At 39.7% G+C, this 23,436-nt stretch overlaps 6 protein-coding genes across 8 annotated transcripts; 4 read left to right on the top strand and 2 right to left on the bottom strand.

The window, feature by feature from the left end:
- Positions 1-30: 30 nt before the first annotated feature.
- Positions 31-3,141, top strand: LOC6649383 (ATP synthase lipid-binding protein, mitochondrial). Of its 2 annotated transcripts, none has more exons than XM_023179802.2 (4): positions 31-178; positions 916-1,026; positions 1,874-2,078; positions 2,777-3,141. In XM_023179802.2, exons 2-4 carry the CDS (start codon positions 979-981, stop codon positions 2,938-2,940), a joined length of 417 nt encoding a protein of 138 aa, XP_023035570.1. In that variant the 5' UTR covers positions 31-178; positions 916-978; the 3' UTR covers positions 2,941-3,141. The 2 variants fall into 2 exon arrangements, with proteins under 2 accessions (XP_023035570.1, XP_002072006.1); XM_002071970.4 differs by lacking the exon at positions 31-178 and adding an exon at positions 325-396.
- An 860-nt stretch (positions 3,142-4,001) lies between these two features.
- Positions 4,002-5,174, top strand: LOC6649382 (G patch domain-containing protein 4). Of its 2 annotated transcripts, XM_023179644.2 has the most exons (2): positions 4,002-4,635; positions 4,768-5,174. In XM_023179644.2, exons 1-2 carry the CDS (start codon positions 4,072-4,074, stop codon positions 4,993-4,995), a joined length of 792 nt encoding a protein of 263 aa, XP_023035412.1. In that variant the 5' UTR covers positions 4,002-4,071; the 3' UTR covers positions 4,996-5,174. The 2 variants fall into 2 exon arrangements, with proteins under 2 accessions (XP_023035412.1, XP_002072005.3); XM_002071969.4 differs by having other exon boundaries at positions 4,002-5,174.
- LOC6649381 (probable rRNA-processing protein EBP2 homolog) lies at positions 5,171-6,407 on the bottom strand. Its single transcript, XM_002071968.4, has 3 exons — positions 6,257-6,407; positions 6,096-6,179; positions 5,171-6,029 (listed from the first exon to the last, which is right to left on the bottom strand). The coding sequence occupies exons 1-3, from the start codon at positions 6,320-6,322 to the stop codon at positions 5,256-5,258; spliced, it is 924 nt and encodes a 307-aa protein (XP_002072004.1). The 5' UTR covers positions 6,323-6,407; the 3' UTR covers positions 5,171-5,255.
- A 107-nt stretch (positions 6,408-6,514) lies between these two features.
- On the top strand, positions 6,515-8,790 carry LOC6649380 (protein zwilch). Its single transcript, XM_002071967.4, has 5 exons — positions 6,515-7,583; positions 7,642-7,715; positions 7,776-8,268; positions 8,357-8,611; positions 8,673-8,790. The coding sequence occupies exons 1-5, from the start codon at positions 6,548-6,550 to the stop codon at positions 8,738-8,740; spliced, it is 1,926 nt and encodes a 641-aa protein (XP_002072003.2). The 5' UTR covers positions 6,515-6,547; the 3' UTR covers positions 8,741-8,790.
- A 418-nt stretch (positions 8,791-9,208) lies between these two features.
- Positions 9,209-15,336, top strand: LOC6649551 (chaoptin). The gene is made up of 14 exons (XM_002071966.4): positions 9,209-9,473; positions 9,915-10,151; positions 10,239-11,128; positions 11,335-11,469; positions 11,550-11,778; positions 11,833-12,442; positions 12,501-12,631; positions 12,692-12,948; positions 13,010-13,151; positions 13,210-13,568; positions 13,642-14,065; positions 14,127-14,368; positions 14,427-14,613; positions 14,682-15,336. Exons 1-14 carry the CDS (start codon positions 9,471-9,473, stop codon positions 14,781-14,783), a joined length of 3,948 nt encoding a protein of 1,315 aa, XP_002072002.3. The 5' UTR covers positions 9,209-9,470; the 3' UTR covers positions 14,784-15,336.
- A 180-nt stretch (positions 15,337-15,516) lies between these two features.
- LOC6649550 (probable 2-oxoglutarate dehydrogenase E1 component DHKTD1 homolog, mitochondrial) lies at positions 15,517-22,730 on the bottom strand. The gene is made up of 12 exons (XM_002071965.4): positions 22,527-22,730; positions 19,684-19,813; positions 19,279-19,450; positions 18,992-19,214; positions 18,381-18,545; positions 18,190-18,263; positions 17,349-18,113; positions 16,869-17,286; positions 16,486-16,809; positions 16,233-16,421; positions 16,073-16,158; positions 15,517-15,813 (listed from the first exon to the last, which is right to left on the bottom strand). Exons 1-12 carry the CDS (start codon positions 22,642-22,644, stop codon positions 15,709-15,711), a joined length of 2,769 nt encoding a protein of 922 aa, XP_002072001.1. The 5' UTR covers positions 22,645-22,730; the 3' UTR covers positions 15,517-15,708.
- Positions 22,731-23,436: the final 706 nt, after the last annotated feature.

Raw genomic sequence — 23,436 nt, 5'->3', positions numbered from 1 at the left:
TCTGGTATCAAAGCAGATATAGTTCAAAGAATCCTTTAATAAATATACCGGCGTTAAGAAACCTCTGGCTCTCTCCTTCCAGTGACTAATCGAATATTCGATAATTCCATTTTGCAATCAGCCGCAAATTGCAGGCTAGTTGGACAATTTAAAGTAATTACCAGAAACTAGAGTCAGAGTAAGTTTAATAAGTAATCCTAAATTATTATGAATGTTAAACTATGTTCAGTAATTATCACACTGATGCATTATCGATAACCAAATATGCGCGCGCACCGCTTCCAGTCCGCCTCAGCATTCCAATTCACCATGCAGCCAAGATTTTGCATAGAGACATAGGGTAACGTTATATTTCGCGTTCAATACCGTTCCACTGTTGTTAAGGGTTTGTTCGAAGTGAGTTCGCTGTTGCTCTAGCGCTTAATAAATTAAAGAGAAAAATGTTGGTCAGCTGCTGCCAGCGGAGCACCCCCAGCCAATGGTTGAATAATGATAAAAAAAAAATCTCATAAAAATCAAATGCATTTTAGTGAAAAAGTGTAAATTAATGCAGTGAAAAATGTATTTTATCTAGAGATATTGTCGCCATTTTGCGGCACTCACACACACGTGTCACAAGAGAACTGTCAAATTGTAGCTGTATGCGTGAGACCAGTCGTTGCGTCACAGCAAAAGTTTTCAAATTGAATTTTTTTCAATAATTTGCAATTAATTATTAAGAATAGAAGTGAAAAGCAACCAACTAGACCCAAAGTGTTGTCACATTCAGTGAGATTTGTAAGAATATTAGTGAAAAGTTGAAAATTTTCCCTGCATTACGTAACTAACATCGCAAGGCGGCAGCAGCGGCGGATTAACATTTTCGCAAAACAGTTTACAGTTAGATTAATCTCAATAATTTATATCTTTTTGCAGAGCTCCGTGCGCTAGCTTCAAGTTTTGTCGTAAGCCAATCCAAAAAAAAGAAATCAACTAAAAATGTTCGTGTCGACAGTCTCTCGCATTGCCCCCGTTGCCAGGAGCGCCGTAAGTATAAAATTTACAACAATTGTGTAGTCCATGTGTGTGTGAGATAAAAATTTTAATGTAATTATGTAATTAACTGCATTGCCATTGATTTTTTTATTCCGAATAAGTTTAGTAGCAGCTTCTAGCCGCTTGCTCTGTGGTGGCTTCCAATGGCCTGCGGTGAAAAAATACACACATACAGTTACATAAGATTCATTTGAGGTTATGTTGGGAGTTTTGAAAGTTGAAAGTTTTCCTTTAAATTATATTATAAAATAGTATATAGTTGTAATAGATGTAAACGAATTTTTTATCCCAAAACTATAGATGCCCTATTGTATAACCAAAAATTGGCCCCGACTTTGCTCTCTAATCAATGTTGAGGTTAGGTGAATGCGTTTGACATTTGTGTAGAGAGAGAGAGCGAAAGAGAGAGTAATTGATAGCTAGAGACATGGGGAAGAGTAAGCGGTTAATTAAACATTTGTTTATAACATTAAAGAAAATCCCGGCAGTGATATATAATATATATTTAGAACAACAATGTCAATTGTTGAGAAAATGTCAGCAAAACCTAAAATTACTTAACGATTGCATAACTCTTGGCCTGACCATTCAAGCCAAAAGAAAGAGCAACATAGAGAATCTTTCTCTCTTGAAGAGAGTGAAGAAAAGAGAGTGACAAGAAATTTGAAAAAAAGCAAATAATTATTAAAATAGTTCAAATTGAAATTCAAAGATCTTATCCATCTTAACTGAGTTTTATCTCACACACACAAGCAAGCACAATTCAATTGTGCTTATATAATCATTTTACAACATTTATCCATTTTAACTCTATTTCTTTTGGTTTAATTTTTTATAGATCCTCGCCAACTCCAAGCAATACTTGCGACCATTGAGCAGCGCCGTCATCAGCCAGAGCCAGACTTTGGCCGCTCAGAACACAACCCCAGTTGCATTACTGCCACAAATCAGGTCATTCCAGACCTCTCCAGTCACGCGCGATATTGATTCGGCTGCCAAATTCATTGGTGCTGGTGCTGCAACAGTCGGTGTCGCTGGTTCCGGTTCGTATTGGTTGCCATCTTTACATTTAGTTATAATTCATATATACTTCCCTATTCCTACTCCACTATAATCTGTCATTCCTGGTCAGTTCTTCAGTCAGTTGCAATCTAGCATCTGGGGCACACATAACGAGTATCTGATTACTCTCTTTGCCCCGGGAAGGTCTGAGAATTGGTCGAAGCTTGTGTGTTTTGTACAACATGCCAATTCATCCGAAAGGGGTTTGGCGTGTAGCTTCATTTCCTAGCAGGAAACCTGTGTGATTACAGGGCGAAGGTACCAGAAATACTGTACTGTTTGGCTTGTTGCGGTCCCCTCGACCGCCGCCTTACGGATGCATTGAAATCTTTCGTGACCAGCCGTTTTAGTGCGATGTGCTTGCTGCTATAAGCTACCCTCCTTTGGAGGCAGTGGAAAGCAGAACTCAATTCAGACTAATCTGCAACTGACTGACTTTAAAAGAAAAGAAGGGTTTGACACTTTGTTGGATGGGATACTAAAAGAAAAAACTAAAAATTAACTTAAGTAGGAATGCAAATTGTCATTGGTATTAGATTTTAAAGGAATACCTATACAAAACATCTGCATCCCTACTTGTAATTCAATTTTAACGAATTAACTGAATGTTTAAACTAATATTTGCTTTTATCCTCTTTTTTCTTCCTGCGGACAACACAAATGGCAACCAATACAACAGGTGCTGGTATCGGAACAGTATTCGGTTCCCTCATCATCGGTTATGCCAGAAACCCATCGTTGAAACAGCAGCTGTTCTCATACGCTATTCTGGGATTCGCCCTGTCTGAGGCTATGGGTCTGTTCTGTCTTATGATGGCCTTCCTGTTGCTGTTCGCTTTCTAAGCGTTTGCGTACAACGCGCCACTCGTCGTCCTGTAATGGGATACAATGAGATAATAGAGAAAAAACCAACCAACCAATTAACAACCAACAACATCAGCGTTCGTTTTTCGATTATTAATGATAAACAACAATTGATTGATAGCAAACAAAGAACATCCTGTACTATCTAATTATAAAAAATAACAACCACAACATAATATATGTAATTTTGTTTTTAAAAAACATCCAAAACACTGTCACGGAGGAAGGAGAGGAGGATCATAAGCAAAACATACTTGGAATTAAGTTAGCATATTAACAACTATTGGAAAACGTAGCATCAGCGGCAGCAGCATCGAAGTTTAGTAGAATCGACGATATTTTAACGAAACAAATCAAGGCGAAAAGTAATTGTGAAGATTGAAATTAGATTTTAATTGAAGCGAATTCACTTCTCGCTCCCAAGGAACATCAGCACTACCATGCATTACCATCAAGCCAGTCATCAAGGAAAGTGTAGATGGAACTGTTGCATTTTCAGCCTGATAAGTCTCTCTCTCCCCCCGAAAACCATAAGATGCAGGACAGGGAATGCAACTTTTTCTGATCAAAGGGTGCGGTGATCTGTTGATGAGTGGGGCGTGGTAGTGTAATGTGTTACGAGGGCAATTCGATTTTATGTGGCCTGTACTGAATTCGAGAATATTTAATAATTTAAATGCAGTTAATAATTTTTGTTTATTATTGCCACTTAGTATCATCACCATGTATTTGAAATGAAAAGTAGGAAACGCAGAATACAAAATGTGCGGCTGAAATGTGAAATAAAAGAAGATATGAATGTATAAATGAAATCAATTAATTTGTTTGGTTTTCTTCCATTAATTTTTTTGGTGGCGGTTAGACCATTAGATTTGCATGTTTATTTGAAATCGATTGTCGGGGAGCTAGAGATGCTAAATCTGCTATTGGTGATGGGGCGTACTTGAACCGTTGATACTCGATGTGCCTTTTTTTCGTGAGAAAATATCGATTTCTTGCGATAAGATTGAGAAATAGTAACTGCTTTACACCGTCTCTAACAAGGTTTCACATCTCTAGGTACCGCCACACGTGCCAGACTTTGTTTATATTTTGCTGGTTTTGCTTTTTATGGATTTCGCAAAGAAGATTCTTAGTAAATATGGCTGGAAAGAAGGCGATGGTTTGGGCAAGAACAACACTGGCATTGCAGCTCCTCTAAAGGCCAGTTTGAAATTCGACAACGCCGGTCTGGGTGTCGATCGGGCAAAAGAATTCAATGACCATTGGTGGGAGCGTTGCTTCAACGAGGCTGCAAATAATGTGGAAGTCCAGGTGCAAACAGATGGACATGTGAAGACAGGTCGGAAAGAGGGTGAAGATGCTGTAGAAATATCCACCAAGGGCTACTCAGCCCGCAAACTAAATAAGGCCAACAAGGAAGTCGGCGGCACGGTTTATGAAAACTTTATGCAGACTACCTTACTTACGCAAAATGGAGGAGAGGTCGAGACCGTACAGGCCATCAAGGTGGAGGACATTGCAGTGTCCAAGGTCAATGTCCTCACCGATGAAGAACTCTTTAAGGCTTGTGGTGGAAGAACAGCACACAAAGGAGCTCGTCATGGCCTGAAATTGAGTGGTAAGTTGGCCCGTTTGGAGCAGCAAGAACAAGAAATGCTGGAGAAGCTTCAGGGAAAACAGACTCCAGCTGTAGAAGCAGAATTAAAGGAAACTCCAAAAAAGAAGAAAAAGCAGAAGGAAAAAAATGAAGATTTACAAGAGGAACAGGAGCAGCAAGAACAAGAAATGTTGGAGAAGCTTCAGGGAAAACAGACTCCAGCTGTAGAAGCAAAATTAAAGGAAACTCCAAAAAAGAAGAAAAAGCAAAAGAAGGAAAAAAATGAAGATTTACAAGAGGAACAGGAGGAGGAGACCCCAGCTGCAGACCATGTCAAATCAAAAAAGAAAAAACGCAAGCATATTTCTGAATTGCCCGAGGATAGCGAAGTTCCAAATAAAAAGAAGAAAAGCAAAAGGATATCAAACGATTAGCTTTAGTGTAGTTAATTATATTCTAATTTAAATTTGTAAAAAGTTGTTTAATAAATGAATTATTTTATACCATTTTTTGGTATAAAAAGACGATCCGTTAATAGAATTCTTGTGGGAGTCGCTATTCCCAAGAATCTAAAAACATTCAAAGCAAATGGGAAAAAGTAATGAAAACTGAATTAATTGTAGTTTTATTTTTAGTTCCTTTAGTTCAAAATAATTCTAGTTAGCTTATGCAAAGTTCATGGTTTCAGGTCTATCTATTTCTTTCCTTTGGCTTTGATACGTCGCGATTTACCCATTCGCTTGTTTACTGACGCTCCGGCCTTGACACCACGTTGACGGCGAGATTTACCCTCCGTCTCCAGGCCGGCCGCTGATGCTTTAGTGTTACGTTTAAGACCCTTCTTTTTGCCACCAAATCCGAACTTTTTGTTTCGCTGTTTACGATTCTGTGCAGATTGCTTTTGCTTGGCTTCTAAGGCCTTGGCATCGTCCAGGAAATCGAGATTTTTCAGCTTGCCTTTGCGGAACTTCTTCAGCTTGTCCAGCATATCCTTCTTTTCGGCTTCTCGTTGCACCTTGGTCTGTTTGGCTAGCATTTTGCCCATTTTGCGTTGTTCACGAATTTGCTTGATGCGCTCAGATTTGGCTTGACCCTGTTGCTTAGCCTGTAGATTAGATCGCACCTTTTGCATCAGCTCATCTGATTTTGCCATTTCGGCAAAATAATCGTCGGGACGGCGTGTCTTTATTCCTAATTCATGGAGCCGGGGAATGCCTTCGAGCACAGCACTCTGGGCCTGTCGATGGAAAAGCATCTCCCTCTTGAAGTCATTCAGAACGGGATCTTCTTCGGGGCTTATGTATGGGATCTTTGCATTGCCTTTGAACTGATTGGCACGCTTCTGTTCGTGCTTCTCAAGTTGAACGGCTAGTTCTGGAGCCAAGGGGGCTGGATTGTTTATCATATCTAAACGTTCCAGCCAAGGCAACTCCAAGCGGAATTCCTTCGTTTTAGCCAGAAGTTTTGCCTGGAAATATGCAAAGAACCTTAGTCATAAACTTTATAATAAATTAAGGTGTATGTCTGCTCTTACAATATCGTTTACTTTCTGCCGTTCTCCATAATATTCCACATTTAGTCCTGGCTTCAGATCGCCACGTTCAAATGCCGCTTGCAGCTACAAGGAAAGTAGCAAGATTATGAAATGTTCAATGTTGATTATGCTCCCTACATCCTGTGATTTGTTTTACTTACTTCAGCATCAGAATTATCTTCCGATTCATATTCTGAACCACTTTCTTCCATTTCAAAGTCTGTCATTGTTAAATTAAACGAAATGCAATCAAATAAAAACAAAAACCGAATTCAACACGTGCGGCCAGAGTTATCGGTTTTGTTTATAGAGATGACGATTAAAACATCGATTAATATCGATTGTTATCGGGTGCCGATACGCTCAACAACAATGGTCGAATTATCGAATACGCCGGGAAATTTGACAACTCTGTCGTTGTTAATTAATTTGATTTTTATTTGAATTATACAATGTCCGCCAACCTCGCCAACTTTTATGCAGATTTGCTACGCAAGTACGGGGAAAACCACACTATTACTTATGGAGCGCCTCCTTCCTATTTGCTAACTATAGCTGGTCCTCAAGAAGCGGAGGCGGGAAAAAAGATTGTATTCTTCTACAAAGAAGATCGGTCGATGGCGTCCCTAGTGAAAACTACGCCGAAAAAACCAATTGAGCGGAATTCAGATGTCAATTTGGATTTGACTGGCAGTCCTTTAAGGGATGACTGTCTCGCTGACGCCATTGGCGATCTATCGTTGAATTTGCAATTGGAGGCTATAAATCCATGGAAGCCAGAGGAAGAGTATCATCGCGGTTTATCAGTCGATATGGCTCGTAAAATTATTTGCCTCGAGAGCTATCCGCGGGAAAAGTGCTCAGGATCTGTGTGGTTCCTCTGTGATGGCAGCGATTTCGGCCATACCCAGTTGATCCAGTACGAGTTCGATAAAACCCACTTCTGTCGCGGCATACTTACATATCAGGGTGTCTTGCCGATCTCCTTTGTCACTGCTCAATCTCTGGCCCGCCAACATTCTATGGTTGGGGGCAAGCCGATGGACACCTGCATTGAGAATAACTATCAAGTGAATCCCAACATAACTTTGAATTGCATTTGGTTGACGCACAGCTCAGTGCCTGAGCTAATCAATTTGCGCGACTGCGACGTGTCACTTAAACAGATATTTCGGGTGAGCAATTGCTCTCCCATCACCCAAGATTTGATGAATCAATTGCGCATTCTGGCCTACATACGCGAGGACATTGTCAACTATCATAGTAACGTAAAATCGGGCCAAAGCGGTGATCCCACCTATCGTTGTGGTCGAGGTATTGACATGGGTGAATTGAGTGAATCAATTAACCAGATGATGAATGAAGTTTCACCCTTTGTTGATTCCTACGGCAACGTGCATAATGATTTTGATTTCGAGGAGGCGATTCAACGGTGCAAATTCAGGAACATTACGGATCTAACCGACAAGCTGTGGGAGTTACTTAAAAGTAAGAAATATTTTCTGTTCTCAAGATAGGGGGAAGTTAATTGTTAAAATTTTTACAGGTTGTGGCTCATACCATGATCTAAAATTGGCCTTTAGCATGGTTTTCCAATGCGCTGCGCGCTGCAACATTGTGGTAGGCATAAATATTAAATTCACATATGAAACGAAATCACATTTGTGTTTATGATTCTAGAACACTCCAACCAACACGAATCGTTTGGCTGAAATAATTAGAGAGCTTGTTAATCGGCGTCTGGCCATACCTTGTCTAAATGGTGCGGAACCTTTGGAGCTACTCTTTGAAATTGGCCTGGACAAGGTGTACAAAGACTATGAATTTATTTATACAGAAAGCAAGGTGTGCAGTTCCAGCTTATTAAAGGATTGCACTGGCTCTGGTGTGGAGGAATCAAATGGAGACGATCCAGCTCAAGGTTTGGGTCAGACACGGAAATCTCTGCATAATGGTGGTCGGGGCGATGCCACAGCTGGGACTGCAGGTGCTCGTAAAACTTTGCTGCATCTTAATGCTGCCGTTAGAAAGGAAAAGTACGATGATGTGCCTGGCTTAAAGAATAGCCGTTTCGATGAGGACGAGAGTTTGCAACGATTGTCCAAACTATTTCAAATTCATTGCACTTTGGAACATCTATTGATGCTACAGATGCATCTCAATTTACCAAATGGTGAGCTCCATGATTCAATAGATTCGTTTTACTGGAAGCATCCCACATATATTTTGTTATTTACAAATCATAATTTCCCTATCTTTAGTTTGTGTCGATGTCTGCTCAAAGTTATTGAAAAAGGAACCTAAATTGATAGAATCAATTGATGACAAGCTAAGCGATGCAATAGACATTGATTTGTCTGCCCATTATGTACGTGAATATTTGGATGGCAAAGATCCGCATTCACGGCGTATAATCATGAAATCGGATAACAAATTCCGTGAAGTCAAAACTACATTCTATTTCAATATGGAAAACATTTGCCCCCCTGAGCTGGCACAGTGCTTTCAATGTGATGGTACGTAAAGGGGGGTTGGCATTTTTAGTTATTAGTTATTTATATGCTATTTCCATTGCAGATAAGGAGATGATCGAAGATCGCATTTACCATTCGTGGCTCTATCGTAAAATTAAGTCATTTAAGTAAAGTCAAAGACAATTATTTTGAATATGTATTAAAGAACTTATGGAAAGCAATTTCCCATTGGTGGCGTTGGACAATCAGCTTTTCGCAGCAAAAATCATGTTAGGGAATTCGTACAAGTTATTTTTTTCCTACCCATTTTTTTGCAGCTGAAGGTGGAAATGTATCCGGCTGATTGACTAAGCATTATTTGCCTTGGTTAAACCAAAGGCATGAAATCTTTCCGGCCTCGCATTTTCGTGTGTTTTGCTTACCATATTCTAAACAAAAGGCCAAGTAATGCAATGGAATATAGCATAAAATAATAAAACACAAAAAAAAAAAACAAGGAATGGAATTGAAACCACAGCATGTGTGTGGGCTCAATGGTTAAGTGAAGACGGCGCCGTCATCGTAGCACATAGCCAATATGTTACAATCCAATTAGAGTGGCATGCAACCATTTTGGGTTAATTTGTCGTTTCTGAAGTCTCAGACGTGCGTGGAAGGCGCTGCGGTTCGGACGTGTTTCTCGGTGGCGGCCATAGCTAAAGCTATATAAGTTATATTGCAGTGCAAGTGACAGTGACAGTGACGGTGACGGTGATTCTAGTGTCCTGCCGCACACCAAGGATAAGCTTTGTCAAAGCCAGACGATTGAACCAGAAACAACTAAATAATTGACTTACAATTAAATTAAATAAAGCCTATTCTAAATGCCAATTGTCGCGCGTTTATAATCCAATTAACGAAAATGGTGAGAAAACATTGTGCTATAATTTAAATAATTTTGATTTAATTGCTTAAAAAAAATATATGAAAACGTACTTTAACATTAATACTCCGATTTTCATACATCCTTGCTGCATTTCTTTTTGAAATTGACTTGGTATTGGCTTAGTCAGATATTCAATATGTCTAAATTAGCTCAAGAAACTAAATCATGAGAAGGACAAGTATAAAAAAGAAAAATAGAAAGAGCTTAAGGCATTTTTGTTGCTATTTTAAAATGACATTTAAGATTCTTTTTGCAAGGATTAATATTACAAAGGACATTTGATACGGCAAAAGTATTCTAGTAGCCTTTCAAGTGCAACTCCTTACTATGACTAGGGCGGAACATGGTGGTTAGGAGCTTTAATCTAGGATTAACATATGTATTTGACTTTCTTGACCATGTGGATTTGTTTTGTTTTAGGGTCTCGAATTCTTTTTTAAATTTGGCTATGCCTTCCTCACCATAACACTCATCATTATGATCTGGATGTCTCTGGCACGTGCCTCGATGTTCAGTCGTGAAATGGAGGAGACACACTACCCGCCTTGCACTTACAATGTGATGTGCACTTGTTCCAAATCGTCAACAGATCTGGGTATAGTGCATTGCAAAAATGTTCCATTTCCCGCACTGCCACGCATGGTAAATCAATCTAAGGTGAGGCCATCTAATCAGTCCAGTTCTATTTCTCTATATATAAATCTGATTTTGTTGGAATACTTTATTTTTCTTGTGTGATATTAGGTTTTCATGTTGCACATGGAGAATACGGGTCTACGCGAAATTGAGCCCTACTTCTTGCAGTCGACTGGGATGTACCGATTGAAAATCTCTGGTAATCACCTTACCGAAATTCCCGACGATGCCTTCACTGGTTTGGAGCGTTCGTTATGGGAGCTGATACTGCCGCAAAATGATCTGGTAGAGATACCATCGAAATCGATACGACACTTGCAGAAGCTACGCCATTTGGATTTGGGCTACAATCACATAACGCACATACAGCACGATTCGTTCCGCGGCCTTGAGGATTCCCTGCAGACATTGATACTCCGGGATAACTGCATCTCAATGTTACAGTCGCACAGTTTCAGTGGATTGCTTATACTGGAGACGCTTGATTTGAGTGGCAATAATCTGTTTGAAATCGATCAAAATGTCTTCATCGATGGCATGCCGAGGCTGACACGTCTTTTGCTCACCGATAATATACTTTCGGAGATACCCTACGATGCGTTGGGTCCATTGAAAAGTCTGCGAACTCTAGACATTTCCCATAATGTGATTTGGTCATTGAGTGGCAACGAAACCTATGACATTAAGGCCAATACAAAACTGAATCTTGATAATTTGCATTTGGAGTATAATCATATTGAGATATTGCCACCGAATTCATTCAAATACTTTGACACGGTCAATCGCACTTTCTTCGATGGAAATCCCATACATACGCTCAGGGAAGATGCCTTCAAACCGGCTCGCATACGTGAGATTTACATGAGATATTGTGGTCTTACCAATATTTCGCCTGTGGCATTTGATAGTCTGGTGAATAGTCTGCAGATTCTGGATCTCTCTGGCAATAATCTAACGAAGCTGCATCACAAGCTCTTCAACAATTTCGATGTCTTGAGGTAAGTGAGCGTCCAAACAACCCAAACTAATCCGATTGTTGGCCCACCCATTGCTGTGTTGCTGTGGGGCTTCAGCTTTCAGTATAGCAATGTGTGTGACCTGCTTACCCAGAACGTGAGGAATAGGGAAAAGCCGCATAATAACCCCTAACTACTACCACCCTTTCGTTTTTCTCTCCCACTCACATTTTCCGTGCCAAAAATAGGGTCATCAGCATGCGTGACAACAAGATCAAAATTCAGAAACCAACTGAAACCTTCAATGCCGTACATTATACTCTACTGAAACTGGACTTGAGCGGTGATCGCAATGATCCTACCAATCTACAGACGCTTCGCAAGTAAGTGATCCCTTGCACATCCAGTTAATCCCACACACCTCCCCCTTACCCCAAAAAATTTTGTATTTATTTTCAAAAAGTATGACCAGAATGCGGAATATGCGCTCGCTATCGATTTCCCGCATGGGTTCAACATCAATCGGACCGGAGGACTTTAAGGACTTTGGTGTGGAACTGGAGGACTTGCAGATCACACGAGCCAGTCTATCGGGCATACAGTCGCATGCCTTTAAGCATGTGCGTGGATTGAAACGTTTGGATTTCAGTGAGAATGGCATTTCAAGTATAGAAAATGATGCCTTTCATGAGGTAAAGATTCGACTAGATGTCTTGACCCAAGTCTTAAACAAATTTCTTCTTTAGATTGGCCACTCTCTGATCTCGTTGAAAATGTCACATGGTTATTCGGGCAGTGCTCTGCCATCTGAGCCCTTGCGTCATCTCACTTCACTGCAGGAGCTCGATTTTAGTAATAATCACATTAGCAGTATGAGCGACACTAGTTTCCATTTTCTTAAGAATCTGCGGCTTCTGGAGCTTCATGACAATCGCATTGAGCAGGTGCTGAAGGGTACTTTCCAGGGCGATATTCATTCCAAGTTAGAGGAGATTTCGTTGCGGTTCAATCATCTTACATCCATATCGCAGCATACGTTCTTTGATCTGGAGGCATTGCGAAAACTTCAACTGGATGACAACAAAATCGATAAGGTGGAGCGACGTGCATTTATGAATCTAGATGAAATGGAATATCTGAGCTTGCGTGGCAATAAACTCAACAATCTGGCAGATGAGTCCTTCCAGAATCTACCTAAATTGGAGATCCTGGATATGGCCTTCAATCAGTTGCCCAATTTCAATTTTGATTACTTTGATCAAGTGGGAACTCTATCCAATTTGAATGTAAATGTTAGTCACAATCAGATCCGTCAATTGATGTATAACTCCTCTTGGAGTGGCCGTAACGAACATGGTAACATAATTGGATCCAACTGAATCGATAGCTAATTAAATTTTGGTTTTTTTTGCAGGAGGCATGTACCATTCGAATATAAAAATTCTGGATCTATCCCATAATAATATTTCCATAATACATCCGGGTTACTTCCGGCCAGCGGAAATATCATTGACACATCTGCATTTGGGCTACAACTCGCTAATGGTGTGTAGAATAGAAATATAATGTTCATAATCTTTTACAATGTTTGTGGCTCTTTAATAGAACACCACTCGGGATGTCTTTGGGAATATGCCTCACTTGCAATGGCTGGATCTTAGCCATAATTGGATACATGAATTGGATTTTGATGCCTTCAAGAATACCAAGCAGCTGCAACTGGTCTTCTTTGGCCATAATTATCTAAGTGACATACCGCAGGATATATTCAAGCCTGTGCAGGGACTGCGCATTGTTGACTTTTCATACAATCATCTCAGAGGTCTACCAGATAATCTCTTCTACAATGGCGGCATGGAGAAGTGAGCAGATCAACAGTTTGAACTTTTCTATACTCAAGTTGCTTTTCCTTTGTTTTCTTAGATTGGATGTCTCGCACAACATGCTCCTGAAGATACCCTCATCATCGTTGTCCAGTTTGGCCGCCCTAACACTCTGTGAGCTGCATTTATCCAACAATTTCATTTCCACCATACACAGTATGGATCTGTCAAATAAGTTTAGGGTAGGTTTAACTTAGAAGTCACACATCTGTTGAACTATATGTTAGTTTCTTGTTTTAGTCACTTCGTTATTTGGACATTTCGTACAATTATTTATTGCGAATTGACGATGCAGTCTTTGCCACTATGCCCAGGCTAGCCGTTCTGGATCTCTCACATAATCGAGATCTTAAGGTTATGGATAAATCGTTTATGGGTTTGGAGACTTCATTGATTAAACTGGGCCTCGAGAATGTCTCGCTGAGCACTGTGCCCGAAATACGTCTGAAGTATCTGCGCGAATTCCGTTTGGGTTACAATGAGTTGCCCTCGATACCACAGGAATTGGCCCACAATATGAGTAATTTACGCATGCTGGATCTCTCCAACAATGATCTGACTAATGTACCACTGATGACCCAGGCACTACCCCATCTACGGTAAGAATGAACTTCAATTAAACGAATTAATTGGTCAATCAATCAATCAATCAATCTATTTATTCATTTACAGGCGACTTATGTTATCGGGCAATCCAATTACCTCACTGAACAACAATAGTTTCGATGGCGTCAACGAAGATTTGGAAATGTTGGACATTTCTAATTTCCGTTTACACTATTTTGAATATGGTTGCTTGGACTCTTTGCCCCATTTGCGATCTCTGAAATTGACAGCCTATTCGCATTTGGAACACTTTAATATTCCACATCTGTTGCGCCATCATCATAATATACGTCAACTATGGATTGAGGCACCGCAACCGTTTACACGTATTGTCAAAAAAGGATCGGGGCCGACACAGGAAATGCAAACCCTACAGCTGGGCATGCCAACAGATTTGCAACGTGAAATGGAAGGACATTTGCCATCCAAATTGACCAATATAACGTTTAGTGGACCTCAATTTAGTAATCTCAATGAGCGCATTTTAAGGGTGAGTCTTGTCCTTCCCCATCATTAATCTAATCTCTCTGATCTCTTTCCTTTATGTTTAGGGAATGCGTTCGCCCTATCTCTATATGCAATTATTCAATACCTCATTGCAAGCCTTGCCACCGAACTTCTTCAAGTATATGGGACGTGTTCGTAACATTTCATTGGACATACGCTATCACAATCGTAACCTTAAGAAAATACCAAATCCGAATACTGGAGCTGTGCCATATCTGCCCAATAGTGTCTTCCTTACCGATTTAAAGATGTCACACACTGATTTGAATTGTGACTGTGATTTGGGGTAAATCTGAATAAGAATGAGCCACTACGAGTTATTAAATATTGAAATCTATCTTTAGATGGGTGGAATTCTGGCAGCGTAAACGTCGCCAATACATTTGCTCTTCACAAACCTGGACGGACACTGTGTTCCGTACTTTTATGAATTCACCATGCCAGGTCTATGGACGTCATAACTGCGATGATCATGATGATGATTTGCGTGAAACACGGTGTGATAACAAGGGTGGTCAGCAGTTGATGGAGGTAATCATCTCTCATATAGATATCACTTCTTTTTCCCAGATTAATTAATGTTTCTTTCTCCTTTAAAGGCCCTCAAATTTGATTTGGAATGCGGCTGGGATAATGCTAATTGCCGAGAGACTGCCTTTGTCATAGTGGCCGTTTGTTTGGCCTTTGTCTTTTGGATGTGACTTTTGCACTTTGCATATAAGACGTCCACCGACTTTTATGATATTTTAGAGCAAGTCTATGGCAGGCAGGTTATATAAGTTGGTTAGTTAGTGCCTTGAACCAACTGCCTAGTGTATTGATTGTGCCATGCCATGTCTAGAGTTTAAGCGTGATGAATGAGACTTTTGTTCCGACACTGTTTAACCTAGCTTTCAATTCTTTTCTTTCTATGTAGAGATTCCCAAAAAATTATACCAAAACGAACAACTTTTTAGGTCCTTGGTAACGCCTTATATGTAGGATACCACCTCACCACTCACCATTAATTAACCATACCTCACCCATTATTAGTCACTTCCATCTCCATCCATGTATGTAATCTAATCTTTTATATACTTATTTACTTTAGTCTTTCGATCAATAACTCTCCACCTATAATATTTCACATATAGTTTAATTCCAAAGAACAAAAAGGAAATTGCTTAGGTCACACACAATTCTTCTTAAAAAACAATTCCAATTGAAAGTCTGTAAAATGTTTCATAAACATAATAAATATTTATGGTAGGTTAAGTGTTTCTTCTTTGGCATCCAACTTGGACTTCATTAAAAGGTCTGTAAAAAAATGGGAACACAAATATTGTGAGCAATTAAAAACTTTTGGCTTAAAGTTTTTGCCTAAGGTTTTCGTTTTTTCCTTTGTTATATATAGCATAAATTATTATGAAATTGTGTGTGAGAAAGAAACTTTTGTTCTGTTTTTTTTTTGTGCCATTTACGTTTTATTTGTAAGCTGTAAGCTTTGTGTTTTACTTCTTGCCTCTCTTTGGTTTCTGTTTTTTTTTTTGGCAGTTTTATTGAGCTAAAAGTACTTTGTGATATATTGGCGGGCTGGCGCTGGAAATGCGGAATAGTGGAAAGTGGCTCCGGCTCCGGCTGAGCGCACTAAAGTTCAAATGGGGCAGCAACAATCTCATCAACTTCCCGTTTATGCACTTTGCCAATGCCGGTGGCCGGTGTGGGAGCCTCCGTCCGTCCGCAGTACTGGAGCTGTGGAGAAATTATATATGTACATATTTTGAAAAAATCAACTTGTCGGAGCGTGTGTTTCCGCCCCTTGGCCGAGGGGAAGTGTTCACTTTTGTTTTGTGAAAGTTTATCAAGCATAGAGAATTGCTCTTCAAAATATAAACCATTTCTGACATGGACAAGTCTTCTATTTTAATAGACAGTACTTTATGTTGTCATCAGATTTGTATCACGTTAGAAAGGGTATATAAAAGGGGTATTTGCCGGACACTTGTTTTACCTTGTTGCCAATTAAATTTTCAAAACGTGGCCGCACAAAAGTCCATGCACCCATGTTGCGGTGCTCCTCCTGACTCCAGATGTAGGCTTTAGGGGGGAGGGGAGAGGGATTTAACTCAGTGGTTAGTTCAAGTTTATAACTGGGCAAACTGGGCACTTACATTCCACATTGGCATACTGGGCCAACTGACCCTGCAGCTCTTGCACTGGGAAGGGGCAAAGGGATTCCAGACGTATTATGGCCGTATCAAAAGCCTGCCGTTTCTCACGTTCCTCCACCAGGTTGTAATAATGTTTGCCACTGCAAATGATGACCTTCCGCACCTGATCCGCGGGCACAGTGGTATCACCTGAATGTGTGAAATGTTTTTGTTTGGCTAATCTCTAGTTATTAGAGGAACTGCAGTAACGTACCGAGAACATTATGGAATAGTGTGCCTGGCTGGAAGTCTTCGTGTGTGGAGGTAGCCGCTGGCAAGCGGATTAGGGTCTTGGGTGCCACAACAATCAGGGGTTTGCGGAAATTTCTGGCCAACTGACGTCGCAGAACATGATAGTATTGGGCAGGTGTTGTGGGATTTACAATATGCACATTGACGCCATCACCATCGATGGCGTTCTCCTTGGAGTCACAGAGCTGCAGGAAACGTTCAATGCGGCATGAACTGTGTTCGGAAGCTGCCCCATCATAACCATGTGGCAAAAGCATCACCAGGGCATTGCTTTCCATCCACTTGGCTAAGGTGATAGTATCTTAATAGTCAATCCATCAATTGGAATTTCAAATAGGAACTTACTTTCACCGGAAACTATAAAGGCATCAATGATAATTTGTGCTCCATTGGCAAAATCACCGAATTGTGCTTCCCAGATGATAAGATTTTGTGGATTATCAATGGCCATGCCATACTCAAATCCCAGCACAGCTTCCTCCGACAAAATACTATGGGCTATCTCCAATTTACCGCCATGACCACCCTCAAGATTATTTAGGGGTATGAACATTTCGTTTGTCTCCTGATCCACCAGCATGGCATGACGATGCGAGAAGGTGCCACGGCCCACATCCTCACCACTGATGCGCACATTGTGTCCTTGATACATTAGGCTTCCAATGGCCAAGGCTTCGGCAGTAGCCCAGTCGATCTTAACCCCAGTTTTCAGCTTCTTGAGGCGGGCAGTTACATAAGTCTTCAGCAAATGTGGATGAATATTCTGGCGGAAAGTGTTAAATAGCTAAAAGATTCAAGTGGGACTCATATCGTTTACTTGCTTACAAAGTCGGCAGGATACGCAACACTTTGTTGCCCAATATAGTGGAGTAGGCCATAATCCAGACCTGTATCCCAATATGTGAGCTCTTTGCTTGGTGCCAATTGTAGTCCAGCCCATTGTTTCTCAAAGTACGAAGGCGGCGGCTGGTAGGTAGCAGCCAAGGCCAACTCTTCACCCAGATGGGCCATATAGTTATCACGCATTTGCTTTGCTTGCTCAGCACTTAGTACTCCCTCCTCGTCCAGTTTTTTGGTGTACATATCGGGCACAGATTCACGTTGGTGAACAATTTTATAGACCAACGGATTGGTAAATGTCGGATCGTCCAATTCATTATGGCCCCAGCGACGGAAACAATTCAAATCAATAAAAATATCCTTGCGGAATTTTCTTTGATAGCGAAAAGCTAAATTTGTAATCCGAGCCAAAGTCTCCGGATCATCGCCATTGACATGGAAGACAGGTGCTTGTATGGACTTTGCCAAATCCGAGCTGTAGTCAGTTGAGCGTCCCCGTGCCGCAGGGGTGGTAAAACCCACCTGATTGTTGACAATCAAATGCAAACTGCCGCCAACTTCAAAATGCGGTACATAGGCCATGGTCAGGCATTCTTGATTAATACCCTGGCCGGCAAATGCGGCATCCCCGTGGAGGATAACGTTGAGAACATATTGACCAAAGGAACCATCTGGACTCTTGCCAAAGGCGCCTTCACCACGTGCCTGCTGCTTGGAGCGTGTTTTACCCATGGCCACTGGATTGGCAGCCTGCGAATCAAATATATATATATACATATTATATAATACTTTAAGTTTATGCTGAAGTTTCTTTTCAAAGGCTTACCTCTAGATGCGAGGGATTGCGCACCATGCTAAAGTTGATGCTCTTGCCTAGCACCTGCAGCTCCTCGGAAACATCTGTTTTGCAGGATGTGGATTTTGATTAAATTACGCATACGCCGTGTGCGCTTAGATATATATGTATATATAGACCCACGCCCAGTTCCCCGAAAAAAATGAGAAAGTTTCACTTACGGAAATGACTTATGACGTCCGACATGGCCCCCTCAACATTGTCGGGGAACTCTGATGCGCCGCTGAGTTTGCGGAAAACTTTTGCTGGCCGCATTTGAAGTAACGCCGCCTGCAGGGAGGTTCGTCCACGATGTGGCATGGCCAACACCACATGCTCAATATTCTCTGTTTGTGTTGTTGTTGTTGTTGTTGTTTGGATGCATGCGAAAAGGGAAAAGTTTTTGGGGCCAAAAGCAGATTAGGGTTTAAGTAAGCGTGAGCTGATATGTGAGCCGCGGCCAAGTAAATGGCAATAACTGCGTGAGTCACGTAAAAATATGTCTTCTTAAAATAAAATACTACACTTACTACAACTCTCTTTGCAAATTTAAGACTAAACTTACTAATTAGTCTAGTTAGTTAGTCTTTATGGCCAGTCATCATCACAAATTGAATTAATCTTTATGTTTATTTGATATTTCTAAAAAAACTTGGCATCTCTAATGTTCTCTTTTGGGGGGGCGGCCTGTCATGCTAAAAACTTTTTTGAGTTGGGTGCTTTTTTTGTTGTTGTTGTTGGTGCTGCTTCTCTAATCGTGTTATAGACGCACCAGCCACGTTCACTCTCTCACCTTGTACACTGTCGCGCAGCAGCTGCCAAAAAAAGGCCAACATGGATTCGGCACCTTCGCCTCCATATCGCTTTACAGTCGGAAATTTAAGCGCCATGAAATTATCCCAAGCTTGTGACTTAATTAACAGCTCGGCGATTTCGCAACGTTCCTGGTCAGGCAGCAGCTGCTCCGTGTTAAGTGACTCAAAATTCTTGGCCAACCATTCGCGCTCTTCCAAATTCTGTCAAGAATGGTTTAAATGCAGGTTTAAAGTTCTTACGGGACGGTAAAATGTATGAAAGTACCTCGACATATGAAAACTCGGCACTGGCCGAACTTCCACAGTAAATGCCCTTTAGCAGCTGTTCCAGTTGGCCAACATTCTGGGCCGCCTGTGGAGCACTTAAGAGGCCAACGGTGCGCACCGTCTCCTGCGTCTGCAGTCCATAAAATGCGGGATTTAATTCCTGCAGCTCGCTGGTCAGGCAATAAAAAATATACAAAACCCAGAATAAAGGTTACAAAAAAAAAAAACAAGAACACACAAAACAAAAGACAAATACACACACACACACAACGAAACATACACACTCTGTTTTTCAGTTGACAATACAAAGAAGCAAACCGAAAAATATATAAAATATATATTCTCCGGCAGGTGGATATGGATGGGTGGTTGGGTGGGGGCGGGCAGTCTACCCATTATTTACCTCTGACTGTTGGTCGCTTTGATGCTGATGGGATTTACGGCTGCCAATTTGTGTCCATGCTGGCGAAAAGCCTCTACCCAACGATAGACATTCGCCTGTGAGTTCCTCGCCTCCCGCACATCCTCGGCCACTGTTTTGGAGTCGGAATGGTAGCGAACACATGCGTAAACAATATAAATTTCTCTTGATGTTATAAATTATTTAAAAAAGGATTCACGTGCACTGCCCTTGGACCTTGGCCCATTGCCACATTGTGCGGGCTTTTTTGAATTTATTGGCGTTTCACTTTTATGATATTTATTTTTTTTTTATATTTATTTTTTGCTTCCTACTGTTTGGGTTTGATTTCGTGGTCCTTGATGAGGGCATATTTAATTTGTAAGGACATTTGGAAATATATCAAAATATTTCAAAGCAAAATGCAATCATGGTTGGGCAAAGGGTGTACAGAATTCGTTTGTACCTACATACATATATATATTTTTTGGGGGCATGGTTAAATCTTATTGCATATGAGATGAATGGTTATGGGTGATTTTTATTGGATATATTTCCTTTTGGGGTATTTTATTTTCTGGTTGAGCCATTGACAACTCGTTTCGTTCTAAGGTGTTTACGTGCTAAAGTGTTATCCCGCTTAAGGGATTTACGTGATGCATATCACTTAAATACCCGACCACGAAATAAGTGTTTGTGTAGGGGATAAGGACAATCAACTCCTCGTAAATCACAAATTGCTAAAGCTTAATTAGATTATAGATAAATAATCAAATATTGACAGAATATTGCATACTTTGGGGAGCATCAATGCTAAGCAGCGGCTCTGAAAAGCTTTAGGAGGATAAAAATTAAGAAATTACGACTTTGGTGAACACAATTTACGCCTAAAATCATAAAATAGACAGATCTAAAATCTAAAAATCTTTAAAAATATAAAGTAAACTTATATAGTTTGAATTTTATATAGATCTTTGCCTTGTAACCATACAATTGTCGATTCTATTTTGTGGAACTCTACTCGAATTGGTATATTTATTATATGATTTTCATTTCAAGTAAAATTAAGACATTTCGAGAAACGTTCCAGTATAAATTACGATGACAAATGAATGGAACAGCGCCAGTCTCCACAGGCTACAGAAAACTTCGCAATGAATTAAATTTGCGGCAACAACAATGAACAAAACGAACGTGTAAATAATATTGAACAGTCGCGTCATGGGCCAAAAGGATATCGCCCATTTGTGTCAGTACATTCATAAATGCACACATGGGTCAGAGCAAACAGAAATACAAAGAATGGTCCAATGTAAAAGGGGAAAGATGAAGACGCAGGCAGGAGAGGAGGCTGTTGCTTGATTGGTTTGTCAAGTGAATTAAACGGGAGACACAAGAGCTTCCTCGATGTCTCTGTATGTCAGGTCAACGACAAAATGAAATGAAAAATCACAAGGAACAAGTGAAGGACAAACAATCCAAAGTAGTTATGAGTACGTGTAATTGTCACGAAGTTAACCCAATCAGGAATTATTAAGAAAATTTACAGATACTTAAAATTAATGATGAATTGTAAATATTTTCAAGATTTTTTTTCAATAATCAAGTCTGAGTAAAGGTCACATTCCATTTGCAGTAAAAAGAATGTAAATGGGGGTTGTTTTGCCCCCTTAAAGTATGCTGACAGAAAAAATTGATTGTTTTCAAAACACGCAAAACTTTTGCCTTGCCCTGTAGCTAACAAAAATTTTTCTATAAACAACATTGAGTATTTTTTATCCATAAAACATCTCGCAAAAGTTTTTTTTTACTTGTTACAAAAAGCAGATTCTTCGACTGCCTATTGCATACTTTAGAGGGCAATTACCCCCCAATTTTCTTTTTGGTTTAGGTGTTGAAAGGTTCTTTTTCACAGTATATTTTCTTGTCAGCAATTAAATTTTTGTTCTTTACACGATTCACGACCATTTCCGACAATTTTTTTGGTACATCTCTAATTGATGAGTCTTTGTCTGACGCTGTGGTTCTGTCCTGGCATGGTAAGACTACGGTGTTGATAAGCCAGCAATTGTATACGCAACGTATGCAGGACATCAATTGAAATTTTTCGGCCTTTTGTTTGCCTTTCGTTGCTTTGATAAATTCCAAAGGATTTGGCAGATTGTATTGGCAAGGTTGGCGGGCCGAGCTCGGTCGAGCTTCATTTCAATTAGTGTATTCTGTGTGGGGGGTCCCAACAATATCAGAGTTCTTATTATAGAGTAAGCTATATATTTTCAAGCTAATCAGATCTTATACCAAAAAAAATCATGTGATAAGCAGCAACTATAAGAAACCTTAAAGATTAGACGTCTTGCCAGAAACAAAAAATATTATCATAACAAAAAATTTCCATCAGAAACAGAGAAGACATATGAACAAAAACAGAATATATTTGCTACACACAACTCTGGTTGGAAATGCATCTGCAACATTCTGAGCCTAACATGTTTCACTTCAAACAGTTGCAGTTCAAACAAGTTTTAGTTGCAGCTTGACTTTTGGTTTCTTTGCCTCAACGATGCTGCCACATGATACTCAATAATAACAATGAGATTTTGTGTCTTTCGCATTTACTCTATATGTATATATATTTGTTTACGATTTGTTGTTGTTGTTCTTGTTGTTTGCCGCTTATCGTTCTGATTTTGTTATCTCAACGGATGAAACGTTTATGATTGAAGTCTTAGTAACAAATATAAAAGATTAAATTTAATTTAAATTAGAAAAAAAAAAAACACATCTCACTTTCAGTCATTGATTATACACAAACACACACACACACACACACACACATAATCATGTACCTTGATAATTTCGTTTAGCAACCGGTTTATAGCCCCACACGCCCTTTTCACTATGATAATGACGTTGTGGGCGTGCAAATATATGGGTTAAATTGGCGAATTTTCTTTGTCGCATCATTTTTGTTTTTATTTATATAGGATTCTACGGATCGGTTTATAATATAGTCGGGAGAGTGTCGTCTGCGAGTGTAACGTACACACTGACATCTGACGTAGAACTGAATTTTAGTATAGTTTATTTAGTTCAAGAGACCCCAAGCATTGAAATATAGATAAGAAATTGATTCTCTTTTTTTGAAATAAAGCAATTTGATTTGCCTACTTTTAGGCTGTCGTTTATAATATGCTATAAAACTGCTTGCCATTCATTTGGACAGTTTTGCTTAATTATGGGAACATTATTTCAATGACTAAAAATAATAGATAAATATAATAAATATAATCCTTAAAATGGAGAAATCATATATTGGGAATAATTTCGCAACTTTAGCATAAAATGCTTCTATTATTTTGTAGCCAGTCTGAATATGTCACATATAAAATAATCAATTTCTTTTTAAGTAGTTAAAAAAAGCAATCGGTTGGTTATAAAGTCGAGTAAAAACTCTCTTAACATTCATTTTTCTTTACTACTTTATAGATATTTAAAATGTGCCTAAGGTAACACCGAATTTGCTTTCTGGGAATTACAATTTTCTATTTTTGCGTACTCAAATGCTTTCTTATCATTAGCAGACACTTTTCCATTTAATATCATACAAAGGCGTTACTTTACGAAAGGAAATTAGAACATTTCCTACCAAAATGCAATATTTTAAAACAAAAATTTCGATATTCAATTTTACTCCCCCAAAATCTATATTGAGATCCACCACGGTTTGAACTTAAAGTCTCTTCATTGATTGGGTAA

Source organism: Drosophila willistoni, chromosome 3R (genome assembly GCF_018902025.1).
Source record: "Drosophila willistoni isolate 14030-0811.24 chromosome 3R, UCI_dwil_1.1, whole genome shotgun sequence".
Classification (NCBI taxonomy): domain Eukaryota; kingdom Metazoa; phylum Arthropoda; class Insecta; order Diptera; family Drosophilidae; genus Drosophila; species Drosophila willistoni.
Note: the sequence above shows the minus strand (reverse complement) of the source record. Positions and strands in the feature narration are given on the sequence as shown.